This window comes from Pan paniscus, chromosome 3 (genome assembly GCF_029289425.2).
Source record: "Pan paniscus chromosome 3, NHGRI_mPanPan1-v2.0_pri, whole genome shotgun sequence".
In the NCBI taxonomy this organism is placed as follows: domain Eukaryota; kingdom Metazoa; phylum Chordata; class Mammalia; order Primates; family Hominidae; genus Pan; species Pan paniscus.
Window position 1 is genome coordinate 37,530,947 of NC_073252.2, and position 27,351 is coordinate 37,558,297.

Genomic DNA, 27,351 nt, shown 5'->3' on the forward strand with positions numbered 1-27,351 from the left:
AATGAATTTTCAACTTATCATACTTTCAACTGACAACAGGTTTATCAGGATGTAACCTCACTGTAAGTAGAGAAGAATCTATATTTGCATAGAGATGTAAATATATGTGCATGTGTAAATATATAAGCTATATAATTATACATGTTGTACATGTACACGTGTGTGAGAGCATATATGTATAGCCAGAGCACGAACAATGAAGGCAAACATGACATGAAATGAGATTGAAGTGTTAGGCGGGGACCTGATCACAGAGGAGCTCATAAATCAGGTCATGGATTCTAGACACTATCTTTGGGATGATACGAAGCTTAAGCAGGGAAGGTGTAAAATAGCATTAAGAGCCCAGGTTCAAATTCCACCCCTACTACTTGTTTCCTGTATGACTTTGGACAAGTTACTTAACTTCTCCGTTCCTCAGATTTTCATCCGTAAAACAGAATATTATTAATAGTTTTACCTATTTCATAAGTTTAAGAAGTAAATAAGTGGCTCTATGTAGCTTCTGACTATGTAACAGGAAATCTTAGCTATGGTAATCAGATTTGAATATTTAAAAGGATCCATCTGCCTGCAGTGTGGCTAATGGGTGAGAGGGAGCAAGAATTTAAGCAGGGAGATACTTTAGGGAGCTGAAGTCATAATACAGGTACGTGTCTACTCAGAGGACACTCAGATACAGTGATTGCCAAAATCCCAGTGACAGGAATAGAACAAACTCTGGGTTTTTCACTCAGGCACTGATATGGTTTGGATGTTTATCCCCTCCAAATCTCATGTTGAAATGTTATCCTCAACATTGGGGATGGGGCCTGGTGGGAGGTGTTTGGGTCACAGAGGCGAATCCTTCTTGAACGGCCCCTCCCCATGATAATGAGTGAGTTTTCATTCTATCAGTTACCAGGAGATCTGGTTATTTAAAGAGTCTGGCAGCTCCTCCTTTCTCTCTCTTGCTCCCTCTCTCATTATGTGACTCACTTGCTCCCTCTTGCCTTCCACCATGAGTAAAAGCTTCCTGATGCCCCACCAGAAGCCAGGCAGATGCTGGTGCCATGCTTGTGCAGCCTTGTGGAATCATGAGCCAAATAAGCCTCTTTTCTTTATAAACTTCCCAGTCTCAGGTATTCCTTTATAGCAACACAGAACAGACTGACAAAGGTGTATGGTTTGTGGTCAGGTGTCCTGCCACTGAAGGAAGCTGGTCCCCACTGGCAGCCTGGTTCAAGTTCCTTTATGCAGTGAATTTTTCCAACTTATCACAGACACACAACAACTTCCATCTTGCCACTACTTCTCTGCCCCTCAAAACTCCTGGTCCCTTCTCTCTTTCTCCATGTTCATTAAGCCTTCATAGATAGAGGTCCTTCCTTGGTTCGTGGTCAAGGGTTCAGTTCTTCCTTACTATCATGTTATATTAGGAATGTCCAGAGGCTAAATCTTTCAAGACACAGGGGCATCAGGTCTAGGCAGTTAGTTGTCTACAGAAGGCTTTCGATGAAGCATCATCCAGCCTCATATTGTTGGTCTCCTTCTTTCTAGTGATCGTGTATGACACCAGTCCAGTCAGTCCTTTCTGGGCTTAACTGAGGACCTGTTTGTTGCCTGTTTTAATCATGCCCTCCTATATATCCGTCATATGTCTCATAATCAAGAGAATAATTGCAAGTGACCTGAACTCAGTATTCACAATAGTTCTAGTAAAATGTAGCCATTGAAGATGAGGACCTGGGATTTTCCTTGAGATATTTGCATCTGGGGCAAGTCGTTCTACCCAGAGGATGGCTTATACCACATGTATAAACCATAACTTACCATTGGTATATAGTATCTGACAACGCTAATCTGAGTTTTAAGACTTCTCTGCTTACTACCTTCTGTGAGATAAGCATTCTAGAAATGGGACATAAATACTAAAACAAATTATAATGAGTCCTATCTTCACCACTGTATTGACCTTAGAAAGCTATGTCCTTAGTACAACAATCTTCCTGCTGTTCAACGCTTTCTGAATCAGCTCTGTACTCTTGAATATTTTTAGTGGTAGCAGATGTTAATCCTTTTATTAATTAGAAAAGATTTTATTTTCTTGAAAGAGCTACAGGTCTTTTAAAAGCTATGTGTTATATATGTAAAGGCCAGTAAGGCTGGAGAAATACCATTTTTAATCAAAACAAAATTCAAGTACAAAGCGACAAGATTATTTTGTGTACAATAATTGGAATAAATGTGTAGCCTTCCATTGTAATACCTTTGAAGAATAGCCTTCGTTTCAGTGCTGAATTTGTTTTCAAAAATCAGTCATATTATCTCTATAGTTTATTTCCATTTTGCATTGAGATATTATTCTATGGTGTGGGAAAATTGGGAAAGAAAATATTTTGGAAGACATTTAAGTTATTATCTAAGCCTATCTGAAGAAATGATAGTGTGAGGCCATTATGAATTCAAATTTGACTCTCTCTTTTTAGAAAAAATTTAGGATTATTTGTTTTTTACAGATTGCTTTATTGTTAGGTAATCTTGATATTTAAATAACAGTGTTTGATTTCAACGGGTAAGATTTGTTAGGGCTTTATTTGCTGGCTTTTTGTTTTTAGACCAATTTAGCACATTATAAAAAGCATGATAAATTAGCTTCCCTAAGAAGTTTTTAAAACAAGTGAGATGGTTTTAAGTAAAAAAGTAATATCAAATTACTTTCCTAAGGTTTTATGCTGAAATGATGAAATAAGTAAAGACACATAAAATGTGCTGTCAACAAGTTAGTATTCCAATAAATAGTAAATTAGATTCTAGACACTGCAGTGCCTGGACATTAGGCTAAAAGCTAAACTTAATGTTTTAAAGTATGTAATAAATCTTGTCTTGTTGAGCACTTTATGTTCCAAGTGTTTTTTGCCAGTTATTGATCATGCAGATATATGGCATAGCTGTCTGCCCAAAATGGTGTTTTGTATTGCGTGAGTTGGTTGTTTCATTTATTTATTTCCTCAGTGTCTTCCCGGTTGCTTGATTTTTATCTTTTTCATCATTTTTTTCCCATAAAGACATATGGGAAAGAACAATTTAAGGGAGAAAAGCTGGAGGCAGGAGAATATTTTTTAACAAAGTTACTGAAGTAAGAAGACATGGAGCTATGAAGGCCTGGATGAGGGCAATACTGGTAGCCAAACTATAAGGAAATAACAGATGCAAAACTATTACAAAAGACTTCCATCAGTGGCAAATAAATGATGTGATACTTTGGCTTTTGAAATAAAGGAAAATAAATAATGAAAGCACTGTTATGACATTTTTTACCCTGATCATTTGGTTCACATGTAGTTAGTTCTTTGTATTTGCAATGCAAATAGGTGTGTATGGTATTATTTTTTAAATAGCTTTATTGAGATATAATTCACATGTAAAATTCACCCACTTGAAGTGTATGATTCAGTGGTTTTTAGTACATTCACAATTGTGTAATAGTTAGGAAAATCAATTTTAGAACATTTTCATAACTCCAAGAAGAAACCCTGTGCCCTCTAGCTATGACTCCCCAAGCACCCCATTCTCCTCCTCACTAGCCCTAAGCAACCGCTAATCTGCTTTTTGTCTCTATGGATTTGCCTATTCTGCACATTTCATGTAAATGGAATCATACAATATGTGGTCTTTTGTGACTGGATTCTTTTACTTAATGCTTTCAAGGTTCATCCATGTGGTAGCATGCAATGTATTTCACTGCATTACTTATTATTCCTCAATAGTATGCCATTCTATGGATTATGTCTTATTTATTTATCTGTTGATCACTTGATGGACATTTGCAATATTTCTGTATTTGGGCTGTTATGAATACTGCTGCTATGAACACTCGTGTACAAGTTTTTATGTGGACATATGTTTTCATTTCTGTTAAGTATATGCCTAGTAGTAGAATTATCAGGTCATGTGGTAAGTCTCTGTTTAACCATTTGTGAAACTGCCAGACTGTTTCCAAAGTGGCTGAGCCATTTTGTATTCCCATCAGCAATGTATGAGGGTTCCAGTGTCTCCACATTCTTGCCAACACTTGTAATTATCAGTCTTTTTTTATTATAGCCACCTTGTGAAGTGTTATTATACTTTTGATTTGTACTTACTGATAACTAATAATATTAAGCATCTTTTTATGTTGGAAATTTGTATATATTCTGTGAAGAAATGTCTACTCAGATCGTTTGCCCATTTTTAAGTGAGTTATTTGTCCTTTTATTACTGAGTTGTAGGAGTTCTTTATATATTCTAGACAAAAAAATCCATACAACTATGATCTGCAAATGTTTTCTTTCATTTTGTGTTTACTATTTTAACCTTCTTGATACTGTCATTTAAATCATAATTTTAAAAAAATTTTAAGTAGGTTCAATTTATTTTTTATTTGGTTGCTTGTATTTTTAGCATCATATCCAATAAACTATTGTTGAATCCAAGCTCACAAAGATTTACTCCTGGCCTGGTGCAGTGGCTCATGCCTGTAATCCCAGCACTTTGAGAAGCCGAGGCAGGTGGATCACCTGAGGTTAGGAGTTAGAGGCCAGCATGGCCAACATGGCAAAATCCCGTCTCTACTAAAAATACATAAATTAGCCAGGCATGGTGGCGGGCACCTGTAATCCTAGCTACTCAGGAGGCTGAGGCAGGGAGAATCGCTTGAACCTGGGAGGCAGAGGTTGTAGTGAGCTGAAATCATGCCACTGCACTCCAGCCTGGGCAGCAGAGGGATACTCTGTCTCAAAAAAAAGAAACCTACTACTTCTATGTTTTTCCCTTAGGAGTTTAATAGTTTTGACTCTCAAATTTATGCCTATGATCTCTGTTGAGTTAATTAATTTTACATGGTGTGAGGTAGGGGCTAAGCTTCATTCTTTCGCATGTGAATATCCAGTTGCCCCAACACCATTTGTCGAAAAGGTTATGGATGTGACATTGAATTGTTTTAGTACCCTTATTGAAAATCAGTTGACCTTATGTGTGAAGATTTATTTCTGGATTCTCTATTTTATTCCATTGATTACTATGTCTATCCTTATGCCAGCACTATACTGTCTTAATTATTGTGGTTTTGTAGTAAGTTTGAAATCCAGAAGTGTGAGTTCTTCAACTTTATTCTTCTTTTGTAAGATTGTTTTGGTCATCTTGGGTTTTTTGAATTTCCATATGAACTTTAGGATTAGCTTGTCAATTTCTGCAAATAAACCAACTAGGGGATTTATAGTGATTGGATTGAATCTGTAGGTTAATTTGGGGAGTATTGCCATCCTAACAATATTAAGTCTCCTAATCTATGAACATGGAATGTCTTTCATTTATTTACATCTTCTTTAATTTCTTTCAACAATTTTTCTGTAGTTTTCAAAGTATAAATCTTGCATTTCTTTTGTTAAATTTATTCCTAAGTTTTCTTAGTGATCTTATGAATGAAATTGTTTCTTTCTGGTGCTCTTTTAAATTGAATTGTTTCTTTCTGATGCTGTTTTAAATTGAATTGTTATTTAATTTCATCAGATTTTTTCATTGCTAGTGTATAGAAATAGGTTTTTGTATATTGATCTTGCATCCTACAACCTTACCCAATTCATTGATTAGTTCATTTATAGTTTATAGCTACAAATTTTCCTCTCAGTACTACTTTAGCTGCATCCTATAAATTTTAGTATGTTGTACCTTTATTTTCATTCGTCTCAAAGTATCCCTTTTATTTCCCTTTTGACTTCTTTCTCATTGACTATTTAGGAGTATATTAGTTTCCACAAATTTGTAAATTTCCTAAATTTTTTTGTATGATTGATTTATAATTTCATTCCACCATATTCAGAGAACATACTTTGTATGATATGAATTTATTTAGATTTATTGAGGCTTGTTTTATGAACTAATATGTATTCCATCCTGGAGAAGGTCCTATGTGTGCCTGAGAAAAATAAATTCTGCTGTTTCTGGGTAGATTATTTCATAGACATATGTTCTAATTTGTTTATAGTATTGTCAAGTCTTCTAATTTTATATCTTCTTACCAGTTGTTCCTCCCTTTATTGAATGTAGGATATTTAAGTCTCCACACATCTACAACCATCTGATCTGTTTACAGTTTATACCAATTTAATTTATACCAATTAAATTATACAATTTATACCAATTTAATTTATACCAATTAAATTATACAATTTATACCAATTTAATTTATTAAAATTATACAGTTTATACCAATTTAATTTAATAATGCCACACATCTACAACCATCTGATCTGTTTACAATTTATACCAATTTAATTCTAGTGAACTGTAGAAAGATTATTCCTATATTGCTCTATTTCCTTTTCCTCCCTTTTGTGCTATTATTGTTATCCCTGCTACAGCTAGGTATGTTACAAATTCAATGGCATACTGTTATAATTATTACTTTATATAATTGTATGACATTTAAAGAAGATCAGAGAAGAGCAAGTATATATTTATAGCTTTTCTTAAATTAACCTTCATATTTACCATTTTTTATTTGCTCTAAATAAGACCTTCCTCAACCGCATCCAAATGGTGTCAGCCGAAAGAATCAAGGCGAGATTATGTGTATAGTTCTTGGTTTGTGCATGGCACAACTAAAGGGTGCCATACACATTGCAGTGGATTTGTATATTTATTTTGATGAGTTATTGGCATATGGTCTTACAATGATTTAATGATTTCAGTATGTTGTAACAATTATGATTTCAGTATGTTATCACAATTTTCTGGTAGCTAGAAGTAAAGTGACTAGAGGAACAAGTGCTTTTTAAAATCATACAAAAATGGAGTATGATCCCTAGTGGCAGTCCCATAAGGATCTCGAACTAAGAAGCTGTGTGGTGCTCTGGTCTCAACCCAGTCCGAAGAGAACCAGAAAATAAGAGTAAGTTGGATTCCAGTTGGCTAACTCTAAACAAGCCTAGTTCTTTAATATTCAACTGTTAACAAGTTCATTAACATTCAACATTTAACAAGTTCTTTAACATACTAATGGCCTCAGCCATTTAGTTTTCCCACATAAATCACCTCCTCCACGGACAAGCCACACAAACATCACAGAGAAGAACCTGCCCTGATTCTTGCTCTCCTTCTGTCCCAGAGGCATGGATCAAAAAACTGGCAGAGAAGACATGAGGTCCTACCACCCTTGGGGACTGACCTTGACATGGTGACCACACCCATGGGTAAAGCCCAGTGAATTCCAGGCCATGACCAACCAGTGAAGCCATCCGTTCTCACACTTGCCAACTTTTCTTTTTCCTTTTTCTTTCTTTTTTTTTTTTTTTTTTTTTTGTTGAATTTTAAGATCCTTGCCTGTGGTTAATTCATATATATATCCACACACACACACACACACACACATACATATACTTTAAGTTCTGAGATACATGTGCCATGTGCAGAACATGCAGGTTTGTTACATAGGTATACATGTGCCATGGTGGTTTGCTGCACCCATCGACCCGTCATCTACATTAGGTATTTCTCCTAATGCTATCCCTCCCCTAGTACCCCACCCCACAACAGGCCCCTGTGTGTGATGTTCCCCTCCCTGTGTGCATGTGTTCTCATTGTTCAACTCCCACTTATGAGTGAGTCATGTCGTGTTTGGTTTTCTGTTCCTGTGTAAGTTTGCTGAGAATGATGGTTTCCAGCTTCATCCATGTCCCTGCAGAGGACATGAACTCATCCTTTTTTATGGCTGAATAGTATTCCATGGTGTATATGTGCCACATTTTCTTTATCCAGTCTATCACTGATGGGCATCTGGGTTGGTTCCAAGTCTTTGCTATTGTGAATACTACCACAATAAACATATGTGTGCATGTGTTTTTACAGTAGAATGATTTATAATCCTTTGATTATATACCCAGTAATGGGATTGCTGGGTCAAATGGTATTTCTGTTTCTAGATCCTTGAGGAATCGCCACACTGTCTTCCACAGTGGTCGAGCTAATTTACACTCCCACCAACAGTGAAAAAGCGTTCTGATTTCTCCACATCCTCTCCAGCATCTGTTGTTTCCTGAGTTTTTGATGATCACCATTCTAACTGGCATGAGATGGTATCTCATTGTGGTTCTGATTTGCACTTCTCTAATGACCAGTGATCATGAGCTGTTTTTTCATGTTTGTGGGCTGCATAAATGTCTTCTTTTTTGAAAACTGTCTGTTCATATCCTTTGCCCACTTTTTGATTGGGTTGTTTGTTTTTTTTCTTGTAAATTTGTTTAAGTTCCTTATGGATGCTGGATATTAGCCCTTTGTCAGATGGATAGATTGCAAAAACTTTCTCCTATTCTGTAGGTTGCCTGTTCACTCTGATGATAGTTTCTTTTGCTGTGCAGAAGCTCTTCAGTTTAATTAGATCCCATTTGTCAATTTTGGCTTTTGTTGCCATTGCTTTTGGTGTTTTAGTCATGAAGTCCTTGCCCTTGCCTATGACCTGAATGGTATTGGCTAGGTTTTATTCTAGAGTTCTTATGGTTTTAGGTCTTACATTTAAGTCTTTAATACATCTTGAGTTAATTTTTATATAAGTTATAAGGAAGGGATCCAGTTTCAGTTTTCTGCATATGGCTAGCCAGTTTTCCCAACACCATTTATTAAATAGGGAATCCTTTCCCCATTGCTTGTTTTTGTCATGTTTGTCAAAGATCAGATGATTGTAGATGTGTGGCATTATTTCTGAGGCCTCTTTCCTGTTCCATTGGTCTATATATCTGTTTTGGTACCAGTATCATGCTGTTTTCATTACTGTAGCCTTGTAGTATAGTTTGAAGTCAGGTAGTGCAATGCCTCCAGCTTTGTTATTTTTACTTAGGATTGTCTTGGCTATATGGGCTCTTTTTTTGGTTGCATATGAAATTTAAAGTAGTTTTTCCTAATTCTGTGAAGAAAGTCAATGATAGCTTGATGGGGATAGCATTGAATCTATAAATTACTTTGGACAGTATGGCTATTTTCACGATATTGATTCTTCCTATCCATGAGCATGGGATGTTTTCCATTTGTTTGTGCCCTCTCTTACTTCCTTGAGCAGTATTTTGTAGTTCTCCTTGAAGAGGCCCTTCACATCTCTTGTAAGTTGTATTTCTAGGTATTTTATTCTCTTAGTAGCTGTTGTGAATGGGAGTTCACTCATGATTTGGCTCTCTGTTTCTCTGTTATTGGTGTATAGGAATGCTTGTGATTTTTGCACATTGATTTTGTATCCTGAGACTTTGCTGAAGTTGCTTATCAGCTTAAGGAGTTTTTGGGCTGAGACGGTGGAGTTTTCTAAATATACAATCATGTCATCTGCAAAGAGAGACAATTGGACCTCCTCTCTTCTTATCTGAATACCCTTTATTGCTTTCTTTTGCCTGATTGCCCTGGCCAGAACTTCAAATGCTATGTTGAATAGGAGTGATGAAAAAGAGCAACCTCGTCTTGCGCCAGTTTTCAAAGAGAATGTTTCCAGTTTTTGCCCATTGAGTATGATATTGAATGTGGGTTTGTCATAAATAGCTGTTATTATTTTGAGATACATTCCATCAATATCTAGTTTATTGAGTGTTTTTAGCATAAAGGGGTGTTGAATTTTATTGAAGGCCTTTTCTGCATGTATTGAGATAATCATGTGGTTTTTGACATTGGTTCTGTTTAGGTGATAGATTAAATTGATTTGTGTATGTTGAACCAGCCTTGCATCCCAGGGATGAAGCTGACTTGATCTTGGTGGATAAGCTTTTTGATGTGCTGCCGGATTCAGTTTGCCAGTATTTTATTGAGGATTTTTGCATCAATGTTTGTCAGGGATATTGGCATGAAATTTTCTTTTTTTTGTTGTGTCTCTGCCAGGTTTTGGTATCAGAATGATGCTGGCCTTATAAAATAAGTTAGGGAGGATTCCCTCTTTTTCTATTGTTGGAATAGTTTCAGAAGGAGTGGTGCCAGCTCCTCTTTGTACCCTCAGTAGAATCCAGCTGTGAATCCATCTGGTCCTGGACTTTTTTTGGCTCGTAGGCTATTAATTACTGCCTCAATTTCAGAACTTGTTATTGGTCTATTGAGGGATTCAACTTCTTCCTGGTTTAGACTTGGGAGGCTGTATGTGTCCAGGAATTTATCCATTTCTTCTAGATTTTCTAATTTATTTGCAAAGAGGTGTTTATAGTATTCTCTGATGGTAGTTTGTATTTCTGTGGGATCAATGGTGATATCCCCTTTATCATTTTTTATTGTATCTATTTGGTTCTGTCTTTTCTTCTTTATTAATCTGGCTAGCAGTCTATCAATTTTGTTAATCTTTTCAAAAAAACAGCTCCTGGATTCATTGGTTTTTTAAAGAGTTATTCGTGTCTCTATCTCTTTCCGTTCTGCTCTGATCTTAGTTATTTCTTGTCTTCTGCTAGCTTTAGAATTCGTTTGCTCTTCCTTCTCTAGTTCTTTTACTTGTGATGTTAGGGTGTCGATTTTAGATCTTTCCTGCTTTCTCCTGTGGGCATTTTAGTGCTATAAATTTCCCTCTAAACACTGCTTTAGCTATGTCCCAGAGATTCTGGTATGTTGTGTCTTCATTCTCATTGGTTTCAAAGAACATCTTTATTTCTGCCTTCATTTCATTATTTACCTAGTAGTCATTCAGGAGCAGTTTGTTCAGTTTCCATGTAGTTGTGCGGTTTTGAGTGAGTTTCATAATCCTGAGTTCTAATTTGATTGCACTGTGGTCTGAGAGACTATTTGTTATGATTTCCATTCTTTTGCATTTGCTGAGGAGTGTTTCACTTCCAATTATGGGGTCAATTTTAGAATAAGTGTGATGATGTGCTGAGAAGAATGTATATTCTGTTGATTTGGGGTGGAGGGTTCTGTAGGTGTCTATTAAGTCCCCTGGTCCAGAGCTGAGTTCAAGTCCTGAATATCCTTGTTAATTTTCTGTCTTGTTCATCTGTCTAATATTGACAGAGGGATATTAAAGACTCCCGCTATTATTATATGGGAGTCTAAGTCTCTTTGTAGGCCTCTAAGAACTTGCTTTATGAATCTTGGTGCTCTTGTATTGGGTGCATATCCCCTGGTCCAGAGCTGAGTTCAAGTCCTGAATATTCTTGCTAATTTTCTGTCTCATTCATCTGTCTAATATTGACAGAGGGGTGTTGAAGTCTCCTGCTATTATTATGTGGGAGTCTGAGTCTTTTGTAGGCCTCTGAGAACTTGCTTTATGAATCTGGGTGCTCCCGTATTGGGTGCATATATATTTAGGATAGTTAGCTCTTGTTGCATTGATCCCTTTACCATTATGTAATGCCCTTCTTTGTCTATTTTGATCTTTGTTGGTTTAAACTCTGTTTTATCAGAGACTAGGATTGGTTTTACTTTTTGCTTTCCATTTGCTTGGTAAATATTCCTCCATCCCTTTATTTTGAGCCTATCTATATCTTTGCACATGAGATGGGTCTCCTGAATACAGCACACTGATGGGTCTTGACTCCTTATCCAATTTGCCAGCCTGTGTCTTTTAATTGGGGCATTTAGCCCATTTGTATTTAAGGTTAATATTGTTATGTGTGAATTTCATCCTATCATTATGATGCTAGCTGGTTATTTTGCCCATTAGTTGATGTAGTTTCTTCATAGTGTCAATCGTCTTTACAATTTGGTATGTTTTTACAGTGGCTTGTACTGGTTTTTCCTTTCCATATTTAATGCTTCCTACAGGGGCTCTTGTAAGGCAGGCCTGATGGTGACAAAATCTCTCAGCATTTGCTTGTTTGTAAAGGATTTTATTTCTCCTTTCTTTTGAAGGTTAGTTTGGCTGGATATGAAATTCTGGGTTGAAAATTCTTTCTTTAAGAATGTTGAATATTGGCCGCCACTCTCTTCTGGCTTGTAGTGTTTCTACAGAGAGATTTACTGTTTGTCTAATGGGCTTCCCTTTCCCAACCTTTCTCTATGGCTGCCCCTAACATTTTTTCCTTCATTTCAACCTTGGTGAATCTGATGATTATGTATCTTTGGGTTTCTCTTCTCAATTCTCTGATTTCCTGAATTTGAATGTTGGCCGGTCTTACTAGGTTGGGGAAGTTCTCCTGGATAATATCCTAAAGGGTGTTTTCCAACTTTGTTCTATTCTCCCTGTCACTTTTCAGATACACCAATCAAACTTAGGTTTGGTCTTTTCACATAGTGCCATATTTCTTGGAAGCTTTGTTTGTTTCTTTTCATTTTTTTTTTCTCTAATCTTGTCTTCATGCTTTATTTCATTAAGTTGATCTTCAATCTCTGATATCCTTTCTTCTGCTTGATCGATTCAGCTATTGATACTTGTGTATGCTTCACGAAGTTCTCATGCTATGTTTTTCAGCTCCATCAGGTCATTTATGTTCTTCTCTAAAGTGGTTATTCTAGTTAGCAGTTCCTGTAACTTTTTATCAAGGTTCTTAGCTTTTTTGCATTGGGTTGGAACATGCTCCTTTAGCTTGGTGGAGTTTGTTATTACCCATCTTCCGAAGCCTACTTCTGTCAATTCATCAAACTCATTCTCCGCCCAGTTTTGTTCCCTTGCTGGCAAGAAGTTGTGATCCTTTGGAGGAGAAGAGGCATTCGGTTTTTGGAATTTTCAGCCTTTTTGCGCTGGTTTTTTCTCATCTTTGTGGCTTTATCTACTTTTGTTCTTTGATGCTGGTGACCTTAGGATGGGGTGTGTGGACATCCTTTTTGTTGATGTTGATGCTATTCCTTTCTGTTTCTTAGTTTTCCTTCCAACACTCAGGACCCTCTGCTGCAGGTCTCCTGGAGTTTGCTGGAGGTCCACTCCAGACCCTGTTTGCCTGGGTGTCACCAGCGGAGGCTGCAGAACAGCAAAGATTGCTGCCTGTTCCTTCCTCTGGAAGCTTCATCCCAGGGGGGCACCCACCAGATGACAGCCAGAGCTCTCCTGTATGAGATGTCTGTCAACCCATGCTGGGAGCTGTCTCCCAATCAGGAGGCATGGGGGATCAGGGACCCACTTGAGGAGGCAGTCTGTCCCTTAGCAGAGCTTGAGAGCTGTGCTGGGAGATCCACTGCTGTCTTCAGAGCCGATAGGCAGGAATGTTTAAGTCTGCCGAAGCTGTGCCCACTGCCGCCTCTTCCCCCAGGCACTCTGTCCCAGGGAGGTGGGAGTTTTATCTATAAGCCCCTGACTGGGCTGCTGCCTGTCTTTCAGAGATGCCCTGCCCAGAGAGGAGGAACCTAGAGAGGCAGTCTACTTGCCAGCTTTTCTTAACTCATTGTTCAACCAAGGCTATTATTGTCCTTCTCAGGACAGGAGGCCAGAGTAGCATGTGAAGGGGATTCTGCTTCCACTGAGGGAGACACTTCCTCAGCATTTGCAGCAGCTCTGGGAACATCCTTCCCAAGGGTGGTGAGATGGAAAAGTTCATCTTTTGTATTCTAAAACATTAGAAACAAATCCTAGTGTGGCAGGATATTAATTTACCAAAAGGTACTCTGTGGCATGTAAAACACCTGGAAAGATTAACAACAGATAAGCCATAAATGTTTTCTTTACTTTTTCATTTTCTGGAAGCATGACCCTTTGCAAATTATGGCCTGTCCATTATTTAACAAATTAGACTATTTTATAGCCCTATTTATTCATTTATTACTAGATGATTTCTGTGCTCTTCTGAAGCTCAGTAATTTACAACTCTGATCAATGGAACTTATTATGATGTGAAATACTCTGTATCTCCTCTGTCCAACATGAGAGCCAGTATGGGGCTACTGAGCACTTGAGGAACTGAATTTTTTAATTTTTACTAATTTATATTTACTTTTAAGTAGCCCCAGCTAGAGGCTCTCAAATTGGACAATGAAGTTACCTTCTTTGATGTTGTCTTTCTTCGTCTTGTGTGATTAAACTTTGTAAGATAGATTAAAGCATAGAGCCCCCAAAATCAAAATGCTGATATTTTCATATATGACAAAACCCATGGTATGGGCCATGAGAATATTTTTTAAAGAGCTGTCATTTATTTATCAGCCTTCTAAAACACTCAAATGCACTTAGACAAAGACCTGGAACAAGCTAGATCTGTCGGGGCCCATAGCCAAGAAATGGGAATCACACAAAGTCTCCAGAATCTGCTGGGGCCACAAGGGGAAACTCATACTGTGAGCTTCCATCTCACCAAATGCCGTGCAAGCAGGAGGAAAAGAGTAGGGAGGGTCTTGTTTCCGCTTGTGGGAAGCAAGGAAAGGAAAAGAAGAAATTTTCAAAGCTACAACTGGGAACATTTACTTTATGCAGACAGCAGCTGAGTGAAGGTAATGAAATCCATGATGCTCTCCATAGCACTTTTCAAAGAGTGAACTTTTGAAAGTTTGTTATAGACTGCCAGAATCTTCCTTAGTAGTCTTTGAAGTAGGGAGATAGAGGATCCTATTATCCTCACTTTTCTGTAAGGCATACCTTTCATTTTTTGCCAGTACATGTTTTTCAGATATATATTGATGAAAGCCAAACTGCTTACAGATAAAACAGACATAAGCAAAATATCTCTCCTCATATGATAAAGTGTGATAATGACAGGGCTTTTTTTTTAAAAGAAATGTAGGTGTTTGACTTGAAATCAGTGTATAGTAATATTCATTATGGTTTCTTTTCTCAAATTAATACTTATGGTAACATTATATACATTTGGTGATTTAATTGTCTCAAGTATTATGGTAACATCATCCCAGCTGCTTCAAACCTTAAAATTCTGTTTCCATTTCAAGACAACAAAAGCCCATGCTCCAAAACCTTCAACAGTTAGCATTTCATTTTCTCTGGGCCCATGTCAGCAGTATAATCAGAAACAAAATAAGAAATTATAAGGTTCATTCCCAACCCATCATGGAATGAAAAATCTCTCTAAATGGATCTTAAAAATCACTTCCCCTCTGTAAGAGAAAACATGCTGCAAAGAGAAAAGTTAAAAGTCACATTAGCTTGACATTGTAAATAAGAACAAAGCCCACATGTAAACTAATGCTCTTCATCCATCTGTCCCCAGGTCATAGATCTGTACTGGGGAGTGGAAGAAGATGAGTGGGACAGCCCAGAGCTCCAGAAGACCCGCATGAAGCTGCTGGAGGATTGCTTGAAAACTTCTGCAGGTCCATGTTTTGTTGTGGGTATAAAAAAACTAATGCTTTATATTAACTTTTAGATGAATGTGAGAATTATTGCTGATTTGTGATTCATAAGGGGTTTTTTAAATGAGGGGGAAAAAGACTTTTTTATGTCTATTTAAACATTTTAAGCTGTCTCCTGGCTCTCAATGTATGAGTACAAAAAGCTTCAACTTTCCATAAGAAGTGCTGCAAATTAACGGTGAATAATTTGAAATGGTAATCAAAGGGATTGACTTGGGTTTGACAACAATTTCTACAATACCTTGTGATCAACAATAAGGATTACCCTCTCAGGCCTACAATAATTATCCTAGGTTTTCTTATCTTATTGTATAATATATTCCATCATAGTGCTTCTAGTTCTTAACACTAGAATTTCTGGCATTTTTTAACAAAATGGCTGAAACATTGTTAAAGTAAATCAAATATACTATGTCTCATCTGCCAGCAGCAAATGGTGCCCTGTGAAAATGTTTGTTTCTACAGTGATTTTCAGCTACATGTTCATTATAAGCTAAAGATCGACAGAGATATTCCAAGTGGAACATTATTATTAATTCATCATTATTGTCTAAAGAATACTCACTCCTCTGTGTTAGCACGGTGGCAGTAAGATAAATAGGTCATTCTATGGCAGGTGGTTGTGCAAAAATCACTGCCTTAATTTAGCTTAAGAAAGACTTACCTTGAATTCAAACAGATCCTACCAATCGATAAGGGAAGTTGCCCCTTTGAACATAGGTTGCTCTAAGACTGACAGACGAGTGTTAAAATTACCAGTGAGTGCTATGAAAAAAAATCACACCGTACTGTTAAAAACTAGATTCAATATATCAGCAAAAGTGTTCTTAATATTTATTTGCATATCCGTCTATATTTGGCTCCGCATAGGATTAGGAAGACCTACAGAGATGATATCACAAATCTGACCAGCTGATGGTAAATTTCTTACCCAGGCTAGTAAAGTGTATAAAGTCTGTATCATATAGTATTTGTAGTATTCCATATATAGATAAGTTGTTTACTCACTACCTACTTGAGTGCTACCATGTGCCAAGGGCTGCTCCTAAGTGCTGGGGGTGTGGTAGGTTGACCCATACGAAATTGTTATTTTGTGGGCCAGTTCCTTAGGATTCAACCTTAGAATTGAACTAAGAAGATAAAATTTTTTGCTTTCCCGGAGCTTACATTCTAATGTGGGTGGAAGGGGGAGAGGGCAGGCAAAACCCAAATAAGTAAGATAAACAGTAAGTCAGTTGGTGATAAGTGCTATGGAGAAAAATAGAGAAATGAAAGAAAAGAGAGAATACCAGCGAGGGGAGAGATTTGCTACTTAAGATAAAACAGTCAGAGAAGGCCTCATTGATAAGGTGACTCTGAAGGGGAGATGGAAAGAGGGGCAGGAAAGAACCAGGTGTGGATATTCCAAGTCAGGTATTCCAGGAAGAGGGGTTGGCATGTTCAGGAAACAGCAAGCAGGCCTCTGTGCCTAGAACAAGTATGAATAGGGAGGAGGGCATGGGATATGGGGAACACATCATGGGGCCTTTTCGTCTTTTATGATTAAGAGAATATTTTTATTTTTAAGAGTAAGAAGACTATTGTTATGGCTCAGCATAATTGGGAACCATCGATTTTGGAAAGGTAATTTCAGTAAGACAATTCAATTATGTAATCTTCAAGTTGACTTAAGGTTTTACCTTGAGTGACAGGAAAAACTGCCAAAGTGTTCTGAGCAGAGGAATAAAGTGATTTGACTTGTATTTTAAGCATGGCCTTGGCTGCTGGGTGAAGAATAGGGAACAGAGCAGGAAGACCTTTAGAGAGCTACTGCAATAAGCCAAATGAGAAAAATACGTGGTTTGGGGGGGTTGGGGGAACGAACACCGAAAAACAGTGTCCTGTGGCCTGAAAAGAATGCAAAAGAAGGCCTGAAAGTTGTGTTAAATATCTGAAGAGCAAGTAGCGGAAGAGATTCTTTTCTGTGGGTCATTGGAGGATAAAACTAGGAAGCAGATTTCAGCTTTGGGTGAAGAAGTTAAAGGATATATAGCTTCCTCTCAGGTTTTTGGATCCAGTATCCCTGGGTTCTGACCTGATATTTCATAGCTGTGTGGCACTGCAGGAGTTGCTCCACTATTCTAAGCCTTAGTTTTTTGTCTGTAAAATGGAAGTGATAATAATAGTTACCTACCTCATCGGGTCATTCTGAGAATCAAATGAAATTACAGGCAGTTTTATAGTATTTCACACATAGTAATCCATTAAAAAGTGTTCGTTGTTTCTTATTGTATATTATTATCTATCACAGCTGTCTGAAGATGAAATCACCTGGCTCAAACTGTAATGATGCATCACCAAAAAAGTTTTTATCAAAGTGAAGAACACAAACCACTCTGACAGGGGTGCTATAGAAGAGACTCAAATATTGGAAGACAGGTTAGGCCAGATTCCGTTATGCTTAGAAAGCCAGATTTGGGAAGCATAACCCACTATGGGAGTGTCCTGGGAAACCTCAATTACTGTGATCTCCACAGCTTTACTGTAATCCAGCCTCGGAAATTCAGGAATGAGAGAGATGTTCTCCCCCTTTTATAACCCTGTTGAGTGCCATCCCTAAGCTAACTAAAATTAGACATGACTCTGAATTCCAATAATTTGCTGGTAGGAGAATAAATAAAGACTTTGCAAGTTTATGCAGGTTATGAGAGCAAAGGTTAGCTGATAGAACAGCAGCAACATCTTTATTGAGCATAAACAAATCATTTATCCCTCCTTCTGCTCCCCTGTTACATGTTTAAACTCAGGGGAACCACGATAAAACCCTGCAGATAGAGCTAGGATTATTCACCCCAGCGATCCTAAATCACACAAGGCTTGTATCTCACAGCTTATAGAAAAAGAAAAAAAAAGTACTCCTCTTAGGGCCTTTCCTGTTGTAACTATGGTGACAACTGGCATGTGTGTGTTACTTTTAAGCTCCAGTTTCCTCGCCCGGTGCTCCCTTGTGGATATTTCTAGAAGTCATGATGACCCCTGTGGGATGCAGAGCTTAGCATAAAACTTCCCCTAATGCTGAAGTCTTTGGCAAGGAAATTCACCACTGCTGAAAGAAAAAAAAAAAAAGTTTTTATATCTTCAAAGCCTTCACAGTCTTTAGCCTTTATGTTAGGTCCAAATAAATTAAGGACCAGATGAAGCTTTCCTTTTAAACACCCAGGGAATTGAGGCCCAAAGGGAACTTAGTCTTCAGTATTGTTCGTGCTTGGCCTTTTTCGACTTCATTTCCTATAAGTTGTCATTTAGATAATGGCCCGAGGTTCCACTGACATGCAAGCTGTGCTGTAATTCTGGACAGCTGTTTTACACACGTTTTTGGCCATGAAGAGATGAAGGTGCTAGAGTGAGGGAGCCTGGACATGTGTCTGGTCCTGCTCTCAGAGGACTAGCTTGGGAAACATTGTAAAGCATACATCATCTTACTGAGAACAACATTTGAATACATGTGTAGAGAGAGGCAAGTACAGTGGGAAGAGCCCAGAATTTTCATTTTACAATCAAGCGAGAGCCCTGGTTCTCAGGGAACAAGTCACTAACTTAATTGTACTTTAGTGATCACATCTATAAATATGGGAAAATAATAACAATAAACTAAAAGTAAATTTTGAATCAATTTCAAAGGATTGTTGTGGGGACCAAATGTGATAATATATGTATGAGTTCTTTGTAAACCCATAAAAGGCTAACAACCAGTAATTTTAGACCAAATAACTTAAAATGTGATTTATTTTCAAATAAGAATAAAAAGTTTTCATTTATATTAGGCATTTATGTGCTATTATAATTTTTCCCTTTAAAAATGCTGATAATCTAAATGTAAAAAGTATCAAGGCTTCATTCAGTCAAATGTTAAAGGATTTTAATTCATTCTTATGTGTATATTAATAAAATGTAATATTTGTAAAATGCATATGGTACATATATATTTTGTTTTTCTAGATATGAATTTGCTGACATTTACTGACTAAAAGCTTTACCTATCCCCAAGGAGGGATTCTGACCAAGGCAGCCCCTAGCAGGGAGACAAATCACAGCTGAGTAACAAAATCATCTTCATCACCTTTTAGGTGTAAAAAATTGCTGCAGGCTTTGCAAAGTGTGGAAAGGTCAACAAAATCTCCCCCACCTACTTGTCGCATTCCCTAGTCCATAGAAAATCCTTTTGTAGAGGGAGAGGAATATGGCCTTTTGGAGAGAACAGAGGTCATGTGATGCTAATTCTCTCATTATCTCATCCCCATCCTTCTCCATGCTGCATATTTATAGGGAAGAGGGGGTTTTCTTCTTGTCATCCCTCCAAATGTGGAGTACCCAAAAGAATTGCTTACAGAGTTTGAGCATTGATCCTGGACCCTGAATACAGGCCTGCCTCTTGGCAGAGTTGATAGAAGTAGGTGACTTCAATCAGAAACAACAAAGGTGACGTTATAACTGATCCCACAGAAATACAAAAGATCCTCAGGGACTATACAAAAGATCCTCAGGGACTATTATAAACACATCTATGCACACAAACTAGAAAATCTAGAGGAAATGGAAAAATTCCTGGAAACACAACCTCCCAATATTGAACAAGGAAGAAACTGAAACCCTAAGCAACCAGTATTGAGGTCCAAAACTGAATCAGTAATAAACCTACCAACCAAAAAAAGCCCAGAACCAGATTCATTCACAGACAAATTCCACCAGATATGCAAAGCAGAGCTGATACCTCTTATAGTGAAACTATTCCAAAAACTTAAGGAGAAGGGACTGCTCCCCAACTCATTCTTAAAAACCAGCATCACCCTGATACCTGGCAAAAGACAAAACCTGGCAAAAACACAATGAAAGAAGAAAACTACAGGCAAATATTCCTGGTGAACATAGATGCAAAAAAACCTCAACAAAATGCTAGCAAACCAGATCCAACAGCACATCAAAAAGTTAAGTCACCATAATCAAGTAGATTTGATTTCTGGGACGCAAGGTTGGTTCAACATATGCAAACCAATAAATGTGACACACCCACATAAACAGAGTTAAAAACCATATGATCATCTCCATAGACATGGAAAAAGCTTTTGATAAACATTCCTTCTTGATAACCCTCAGTAAATAAGGCATCAAAGGAATATACCTCAAAATAATAAGAGCCATCTATGACAAACCCACAACCAACATCATGCTGAAGGGGCAAGAACTGGAAGCATTCCCCTTGAGGACTGGAAGAACATAAGAATACCCACTCTCACCACTCCTATTCAACACAGTACTGGAAGTGCTAGCTAGAGAAATCAGGCAAGAGAAAGAAATAAAAGGCATCCAAATAAGAGAAGAAGTGAAACTGTCTCTCTCCATGTATGATGTGATTCTATACCTAGGAAATCATAAAGACTCTTCCTAAGGGCTCCCATAACTGATAAACAACTTCAGTTTCAGGATACAAAATCTATGTACAAAAATAAGTAACATTTCTATATGCCCATAACATTCAAGTTGAAAGCCAAATCAAGAAAGCAATTCTATTTACAATAACCACAAAAAAATTAAAATACCTAGGACCACATCTAACCAAGGAAGTGAAAGATATCTACAAGGAGAACTACAAAACACTGCCAAAAGAAATCACAGATGATGCAAACAAATGGAAAAACATTCCATGCTCTGGATTGGAAGAATCAATTCATTGAAGTGTTCATTCTGCCCAAAGCAATCTATATATTTAATGCTATTTCTATCAAACTACCAACGTCATTTTTCACAGAACTAGAAAAAACTATTCTAAAATTTATATGGAACCAAAAAAGAGTGTGAATAGCCAAAACAAAGCTAACCAAAAAGAACAAAGCTGGAGGCATCACCACATTACACAACTTCAAACTATGCTATAAGGCTACAGTAACCCAAACAGCATGGTGCTGGTACAAAAACAGACACATAGACAAATGGAACAAAATGGAGAACCCAGAAATAAAGCTGCACACCTACAGCCATCTGACCTTTGACAAAGTTGACACAAATAAGCAATGGGGAAAGATTTTCTGTTTAATAAATTATATTGGGATAGCTGTCTAGCCATATGGAGGAGAATGAAATTGGACCCCTATCCTTCACCATACACAAAAATTAAGATGGATTAAAGGTTTAAATGTAAGACCTCAAACTGTAGTAATCCCAGAAGAAAACCTAGGAAATATCATTCTGGACATCAGCCTTGGGAAATAATTTATTAGTAAGTCCTCAAAAACAACTGCAGCAAAAACAAAAATTGACAAGTGGTACCTAATAAAACTAAACAGCTTCTGCGAAGCAAAAGAAACTATCAGCAGAGTGAACAGACAATGTACAGAATGGGAGAAGATGTTCAAAAACTATGCATCTGACCAATGTCTAATATCTAGAATCTGTAAGGAACTTAAACAATGGAAGGAGCAAAAAAGACCATTAAAAATGGGCAAAAGATATGAACAGACACTTCTCAAAAGAAGACATACAGGTGTCCCACACACGTGTGAAAAAACGCTTATCAACACTAATCATCAGAGGAATGCAAATCAAAACCACAATGAGATATCATCTCACACTAGTAGGGATGACTATTATTGAAAACTCAAAAAACAACAGATGCTGGTGAGGCTGTAGGGAAAAGGGAATGATTATACATTGTTGGTGGAAATGTAAATTAGTTCAGCCACTGTGTCAAAAGCAGTTTGGAGATTTCTGAAAGAACTTAGAACTACCATTCAACTCAGCAATATCATGACTGGGTATATATCCAGAAGAAAATAAGTCTTTCTACCAAAAAGACACATGTACTCACATGTTCATCACAGCACAATAGCAAAGAATCTAGGTGTCCATGTCTAGTGGATTGGATAAAGAAAATATGGTACATAAACACCATGGAATACTACACAGCCATAGAAAAGCAAGAAATTATGTTCTTTGTAGCAACATGGATGAAGCTGGATGCCATTTTCCTAAGTGGATTAACTCAGGAACAGAAAACCAAATACCACATGTTCTCACTTACAAGTGGGAACCAAAAATTGGGTACTCATGGACATAAAGATGGCAACAATAGAAACTGGGGACTACTCAGCCACACACACATGCTGCCATCAGTGGCACAGAGAATGAGAGAGGGGGCAAGGGTTGAAAAACTATTGGGTACTATGCTGAGCACCTGGGTGATGGGATCAGTCGTAACCCAAACCTCAGTATCATGCAATACAGCCAGGTAACAAACCTGCGCATGTATGCCCTGAATCTAAAATAAAAGTTGAAATTACATATAAAAAAGCAGACGGCCAGGTGCAGTGGCTCTGGCCTGTAATCCCAGCACTTTGGGAGGCCAAGGCGGGTGGATCATGAGGTCAGGAGTTCAAGACCAGCCTGGCCAACATGATGAGACCCCCTTTTCTACTAAAAATACAAAAAAAAAAAAATTATCTGGGAATGGTGGTGCATGCCTGTAATCCCAGCTACTCGGGAGGCTGAGGCAAGAGAATGGCTTGAACCAGGATCCAGGAGGCGGAGGTTGCAGTGAGCCAAGATCACACCACTGCATTCCAGCCTGGGCTACAGAGCGAGACTCTGTCTCAAAAACAAACAAACAAAAGTAGACAACTTACACTCTGCTGTCTTGAGCAACTAGAGTTTGAAAAGCTTAGTTACAGTATTGGAGAATCCATCCCCACTCCACCATGTGTGTGGCATCCCTGGAGGATGCTCATAGCATCTCACTACAGTTCCTCAATCCGTAGTGTGGATGAGGTGGAAATTTGCTGTAGGAGAAGCATTGGCAGGTGACCCTAGAAGAGCCAAGCCTGATACCACGCATGCGATGAGAGGAGCACCATTACCACCGATGGAGGCAGGTAAGAGGTTCTTCTGTGACTTCGCATTTAGAGGGGTGTTCCCATACAGCAGGCAAAAGGAATCTTGCCTGCAGTAGTATGCCTTGTCAACTCCCTGAGCTCTCAGTGAACCAACACCCATGTAGCATCCTCATCGGGGCTGTGAGATTACACACATATATAAACAAACACAATCTGTCAGCATTGAGTAAAGAAGCAGCAGAGACCAAAAGAATGGGCATATCACCATTGTTGCTTGAGTATAAGCAGATGTCAGAGCAGACTTCTACCTCCACTTACACACACACACACACACACAGACACACACACACACACTGCCATCAGTGGCACAGCTAGCAGGGAACAGAGAACGGGTCATGCTCATACCCACCACAGGCAGCTCCTGGCAGTGGACCCTAAGCCCAGTATGCACAAAGTAAGAAGAAAGAAGCCCAGAGAGCTACATTTTGAACGGGGCCATATTTTAAACCAAAAATATGACAACTTAAGGGATTGAACTGTGAAATCTGTTGTTATTCAGCAAGTTTGTTTTTTCACTAGGCAGAAGAGTAAAGACAAGACAAAGTGTGTAGCTGTGACTGACAAAGACTAACATTCTATTTTTGTATATCACTGAGTTACTCTCAAACTTATAGCATATAGGTCAGTTCCTTCTCACCTTCTCACCACTCTCCTTCAGGTTAAATTATGTCTCCTTACAGTTTAGTTTCTTTAAGTAATTTTTAGTAAAAGAAAACTATATGATGAGATTTCTTAAATCATTTGAAATAATTACAGTATTTTTTAAATCAGTTAGCTTTGGAAAATGTTTCACATTTATCCATATTCCAGTATGTTTGCTTTATCATTTTAGGTATACAAAACAAAATACACACATGAAAAATTAAAATAAGTACTTAATTTTCATTCATATGTTAAAGTGCAGGGGGGTTTGTATTATTTAGTTCTAACCTTTATAAGTACAGTTCTACCAACCAAAATGTATTTTAAAATGAGAAAACAGTCATTGATTTGAACTGGAAAGTCATCTAAATTAAACAGTCTAGCTTAAAAAGATCTTTCTTACAAATTTTATTTAAATAAACATCTAAAGCCTCAGATTTTCCAGGTATTTTGCTCATATAGTCCAGAGAAACAAATATTTCTTTACTTATAAAAATGTTTGTCCAGTTGAAATCAACTAGTTATCATAGCTCTGAAATAGGTTTCAATAATTAGTGACTTGATATCACCAAAAGAGTTTTAGAATGGACAAACATGGAAAATTAGCTTTCTTCTCAACAGTATTTAGTTGTCTGGTGAAAGCCAAGAGGGCCGTTGAAATAATTATTGCTAATATATTAAGTATTTCCACAGTAAACTTTTACTAACATATAAGCTATTTCTATAGCTTAAGCTTAGTTGGTGTAAGAAAGCATTTTTTTATGATAAAAAGAATTACGGAGAAAAAGTGGACGGGAGAGTACTCAGTCTCTTTATAATTTAATTGGTAAAGAAAAATGTTCACTTTTATAGCTGTAGTCCAGAGGACTTCTAAGTAGGCCAGCAACAACTTTTTAAAAAGGTAAAATGTAAACATCATGTTTTTAAAAAGACAGTAGGGCTGTGGAGACAAATGTGATTAGACACACTCAATTTCCAGAAGGAAATGAGTCGTTTCTTGGTACGCTGGCTTTACAGATAGAGGAACCCCCAAATCACTGGGAGTTTTCTCCATGAATGCTCAATGCTGAACATTGAGCAACATGGGAGGTTAGGAAGCTGGGATGGAAAGGCAGAATAAAGTCTCCAATAATATCTTGGTGTACAGGAGACAAAGTCCACTAGAATGTAGCACAAACATCTAACTGGTGTTGCCTTTGAGGCATTTTAATTCAAAGTAAGCAGAATCTAAAACTGCAACCGAGCCCCGGCCCAGTTCAGTTACTAATGGGAATGTGATAAGCCTCTCATTGCCTTATCAGTCTAACATAGGAAAGGAACCCCTAAATAACCATTATTTTAAAAATGAAGTTCAGAATACAATGAAAATTACAAGACATGCAAGGAATCAAGAAAATATGACTAATTTTAAAAGGAAGACTAAAGAATAGATGAAACAAGTAGAAAGATAACACAACTATTTTATTCACTGTAAATAATCTAAATCTTCCTATTAAATACAGGTTCAACTGTATGTGGTTTTCAAGAGTTCCCTCTAAAGGAAAGGGCATAAATTGGCTGAGAATAAAATGATAAAAGTATATATATCTAGATATAGATATATATGCCATGGAAAGACTAACCAAAAGAAAATTACATCAATATCATATAGTAGGTTTTAAGTTAAGATAAAGTAGGATGTTTCATAATGATAAAAGGTTCAATTCAACAGAAAAATGTAATATTTCTATATTTGTATGCACCTAATAACATGGCTTCAAAATATAAAAATCTTGACTAAAAGGAGAAATAGACAAATCTACAGTCATAATTGGAGATATTTACAAACATCTTTCAGTATCTAAGAGAAGTAGAAAACAAATCCGTAAGTATGTAGATTTGAATAACATGATTTATAACATGACCTAATTAACATTTATAGAATGCCACATTCAATAACTGCAGAATATACCTTTTTTCAATTCACAGAACATTTGCTAAAGTGCAAAGGATGATCCATCCATATGATGGGTAACAACACAAATCTCAACAAATTTCAAAGGGTTGAAATCATACTAAACTTGTGCTCTGACCTCGGTGGAATTAAAAACTAAAAAACAACTGAAAGATGACTAAACATGTCTAAATATGTGAAAGTTAACACCGTTCTAAATAAACTATGGGTCAAAGTAGAAAAATCACAAGGGAAATCTAAAAATATTTTGAACTGCACTAACATGAAAACTATGTCAAAACTTGTGGATTCAGCTAATGATACAAATTTCAAATTATGGATTTCTATTTTTTCAATGCTTAGAAAAAATAGAAATCCTTAATTTGAAATTCATATAATTAGAAAAGATGAGAATTTGAAAATTAATGATTTAAGTGTCCATCTGTCAAGAGGATAGAAAAAAAAGGAGAATTAGACCCAAGGCAATTGGAAGAAAAGGGCAATATTCATCAGAGTATAACAGCTTTTAAAACACTTCTACAAATTATCAGTGCTATTTGTTCCTCTAAGGATAAACGGATGATAGGATTTCAGAGCTGGAAAGAGCCTTAAGATAATCTAGTAACTAAATAGTTAAAAATCCTGATTACACACAGGTAAAATTGAAACCCGAAGAAGTGAAGGGAATTTTTATTTTCTGAATGTGTAAAATACAGTAGATATTGTGTTGAACACGTTTCCTCTTTTTCTCATACCAACCCATGGGGCTGTTATTTCTCCGTCTCTATCAGTGAGGATGCTGAGACTTAGGTGATTTCTGCAATTTGCCTGATGTCTAACTAGTAAGGGATAAGAGCCAGGATTTCAGTCTAAGTCTCTTTAATTCCAAAGCCAACATTCTTCCTACCAGCAGACCCTAAATGGTTTAACTGGAAGCTATAATGAAGTCTAGAACCCAAGTCCTTTTCTCCCTGTCTGTTCTTTATCTACCAAAGTAGAGGGATTGAACTATAAAGTCCTGTTCCAGTTTTCTTGGTGGCATTTTCTCACATACAGTTGAATGACTCAGATAACATAATCGCTAGCCTAGTGTGTGATATACTTCTCTCTGGTAGGGAAGGAAGCTGTGTTGCCGCAGGCTTTAGTAAGATTGCTTCAGCCAAAACTTGGACTTTTTCATCTAATTTCCCTGGACTGAGAAACTCTAAGCTGCCAAAACCTGCACTTGAAAATGCCATAAGTGCAAATTGTAAAAACAAAGATTTCTTAATTTTTCTCCCCTTGCACTTACCTAGCATCTAATTACAATGCAAGGTCCAGATCTGCTATATCCAATGAACCTAAAGTCTCAAAATGCTTCTAGGAATGTGTATTTTACATTGTTGTCCAATAAAACACAACAAGCAAGTTTCTATAGTGCCTATCATATGTAAAACTGTGCTAAGTTCTGTGAGCTAATGGTAAGTCATATCCTACCCTTGACCTCTTAAGCACCCACTTAAACAGAAAGAGGTGTGCGTGCGGTTAAATATGATACTGTTTGATAAGTGAGATAATATAATATTAGCTGCTATGGAAGCAAAATGGGGAAACTGGTTTGTTCTGATTCTGTGTGTCACAAAAGGAATCACTAAGAGCTGGAAGGACTAAGAGCTTTCC

At 37.2% G+C, this 27,351-nt stretch overlaps 1 protein-coding gene across 3 annotated transcripts in view; it reads left to right on the forward strand.

Moving 5' to 3' along the window:
- Positions 1 to 27,351, forward strand: part of NWD2 (NACHT and WD repeat domain containing 2) — a 204,088-nt gene that overhangs the window by 96,468 nt on the left and 80,269 nt on the right. For 2 of the 3 annotated variants that reach the window (XM_003832152.5, XM_034958433.2), the window contains exon 3: positions 15,054 to 15,170. In XM_003832152.5, the coding sequence (XP_003832200.3) occupies positions 15,054 to 15,170 (117 nt within the window). The remainder of the gene's footprint in view (positions 1 to 15,053; positions 15,171 to 27,351) is intronic. The other variant, XM_034958434.2, reaches the window with a different exon arrangement.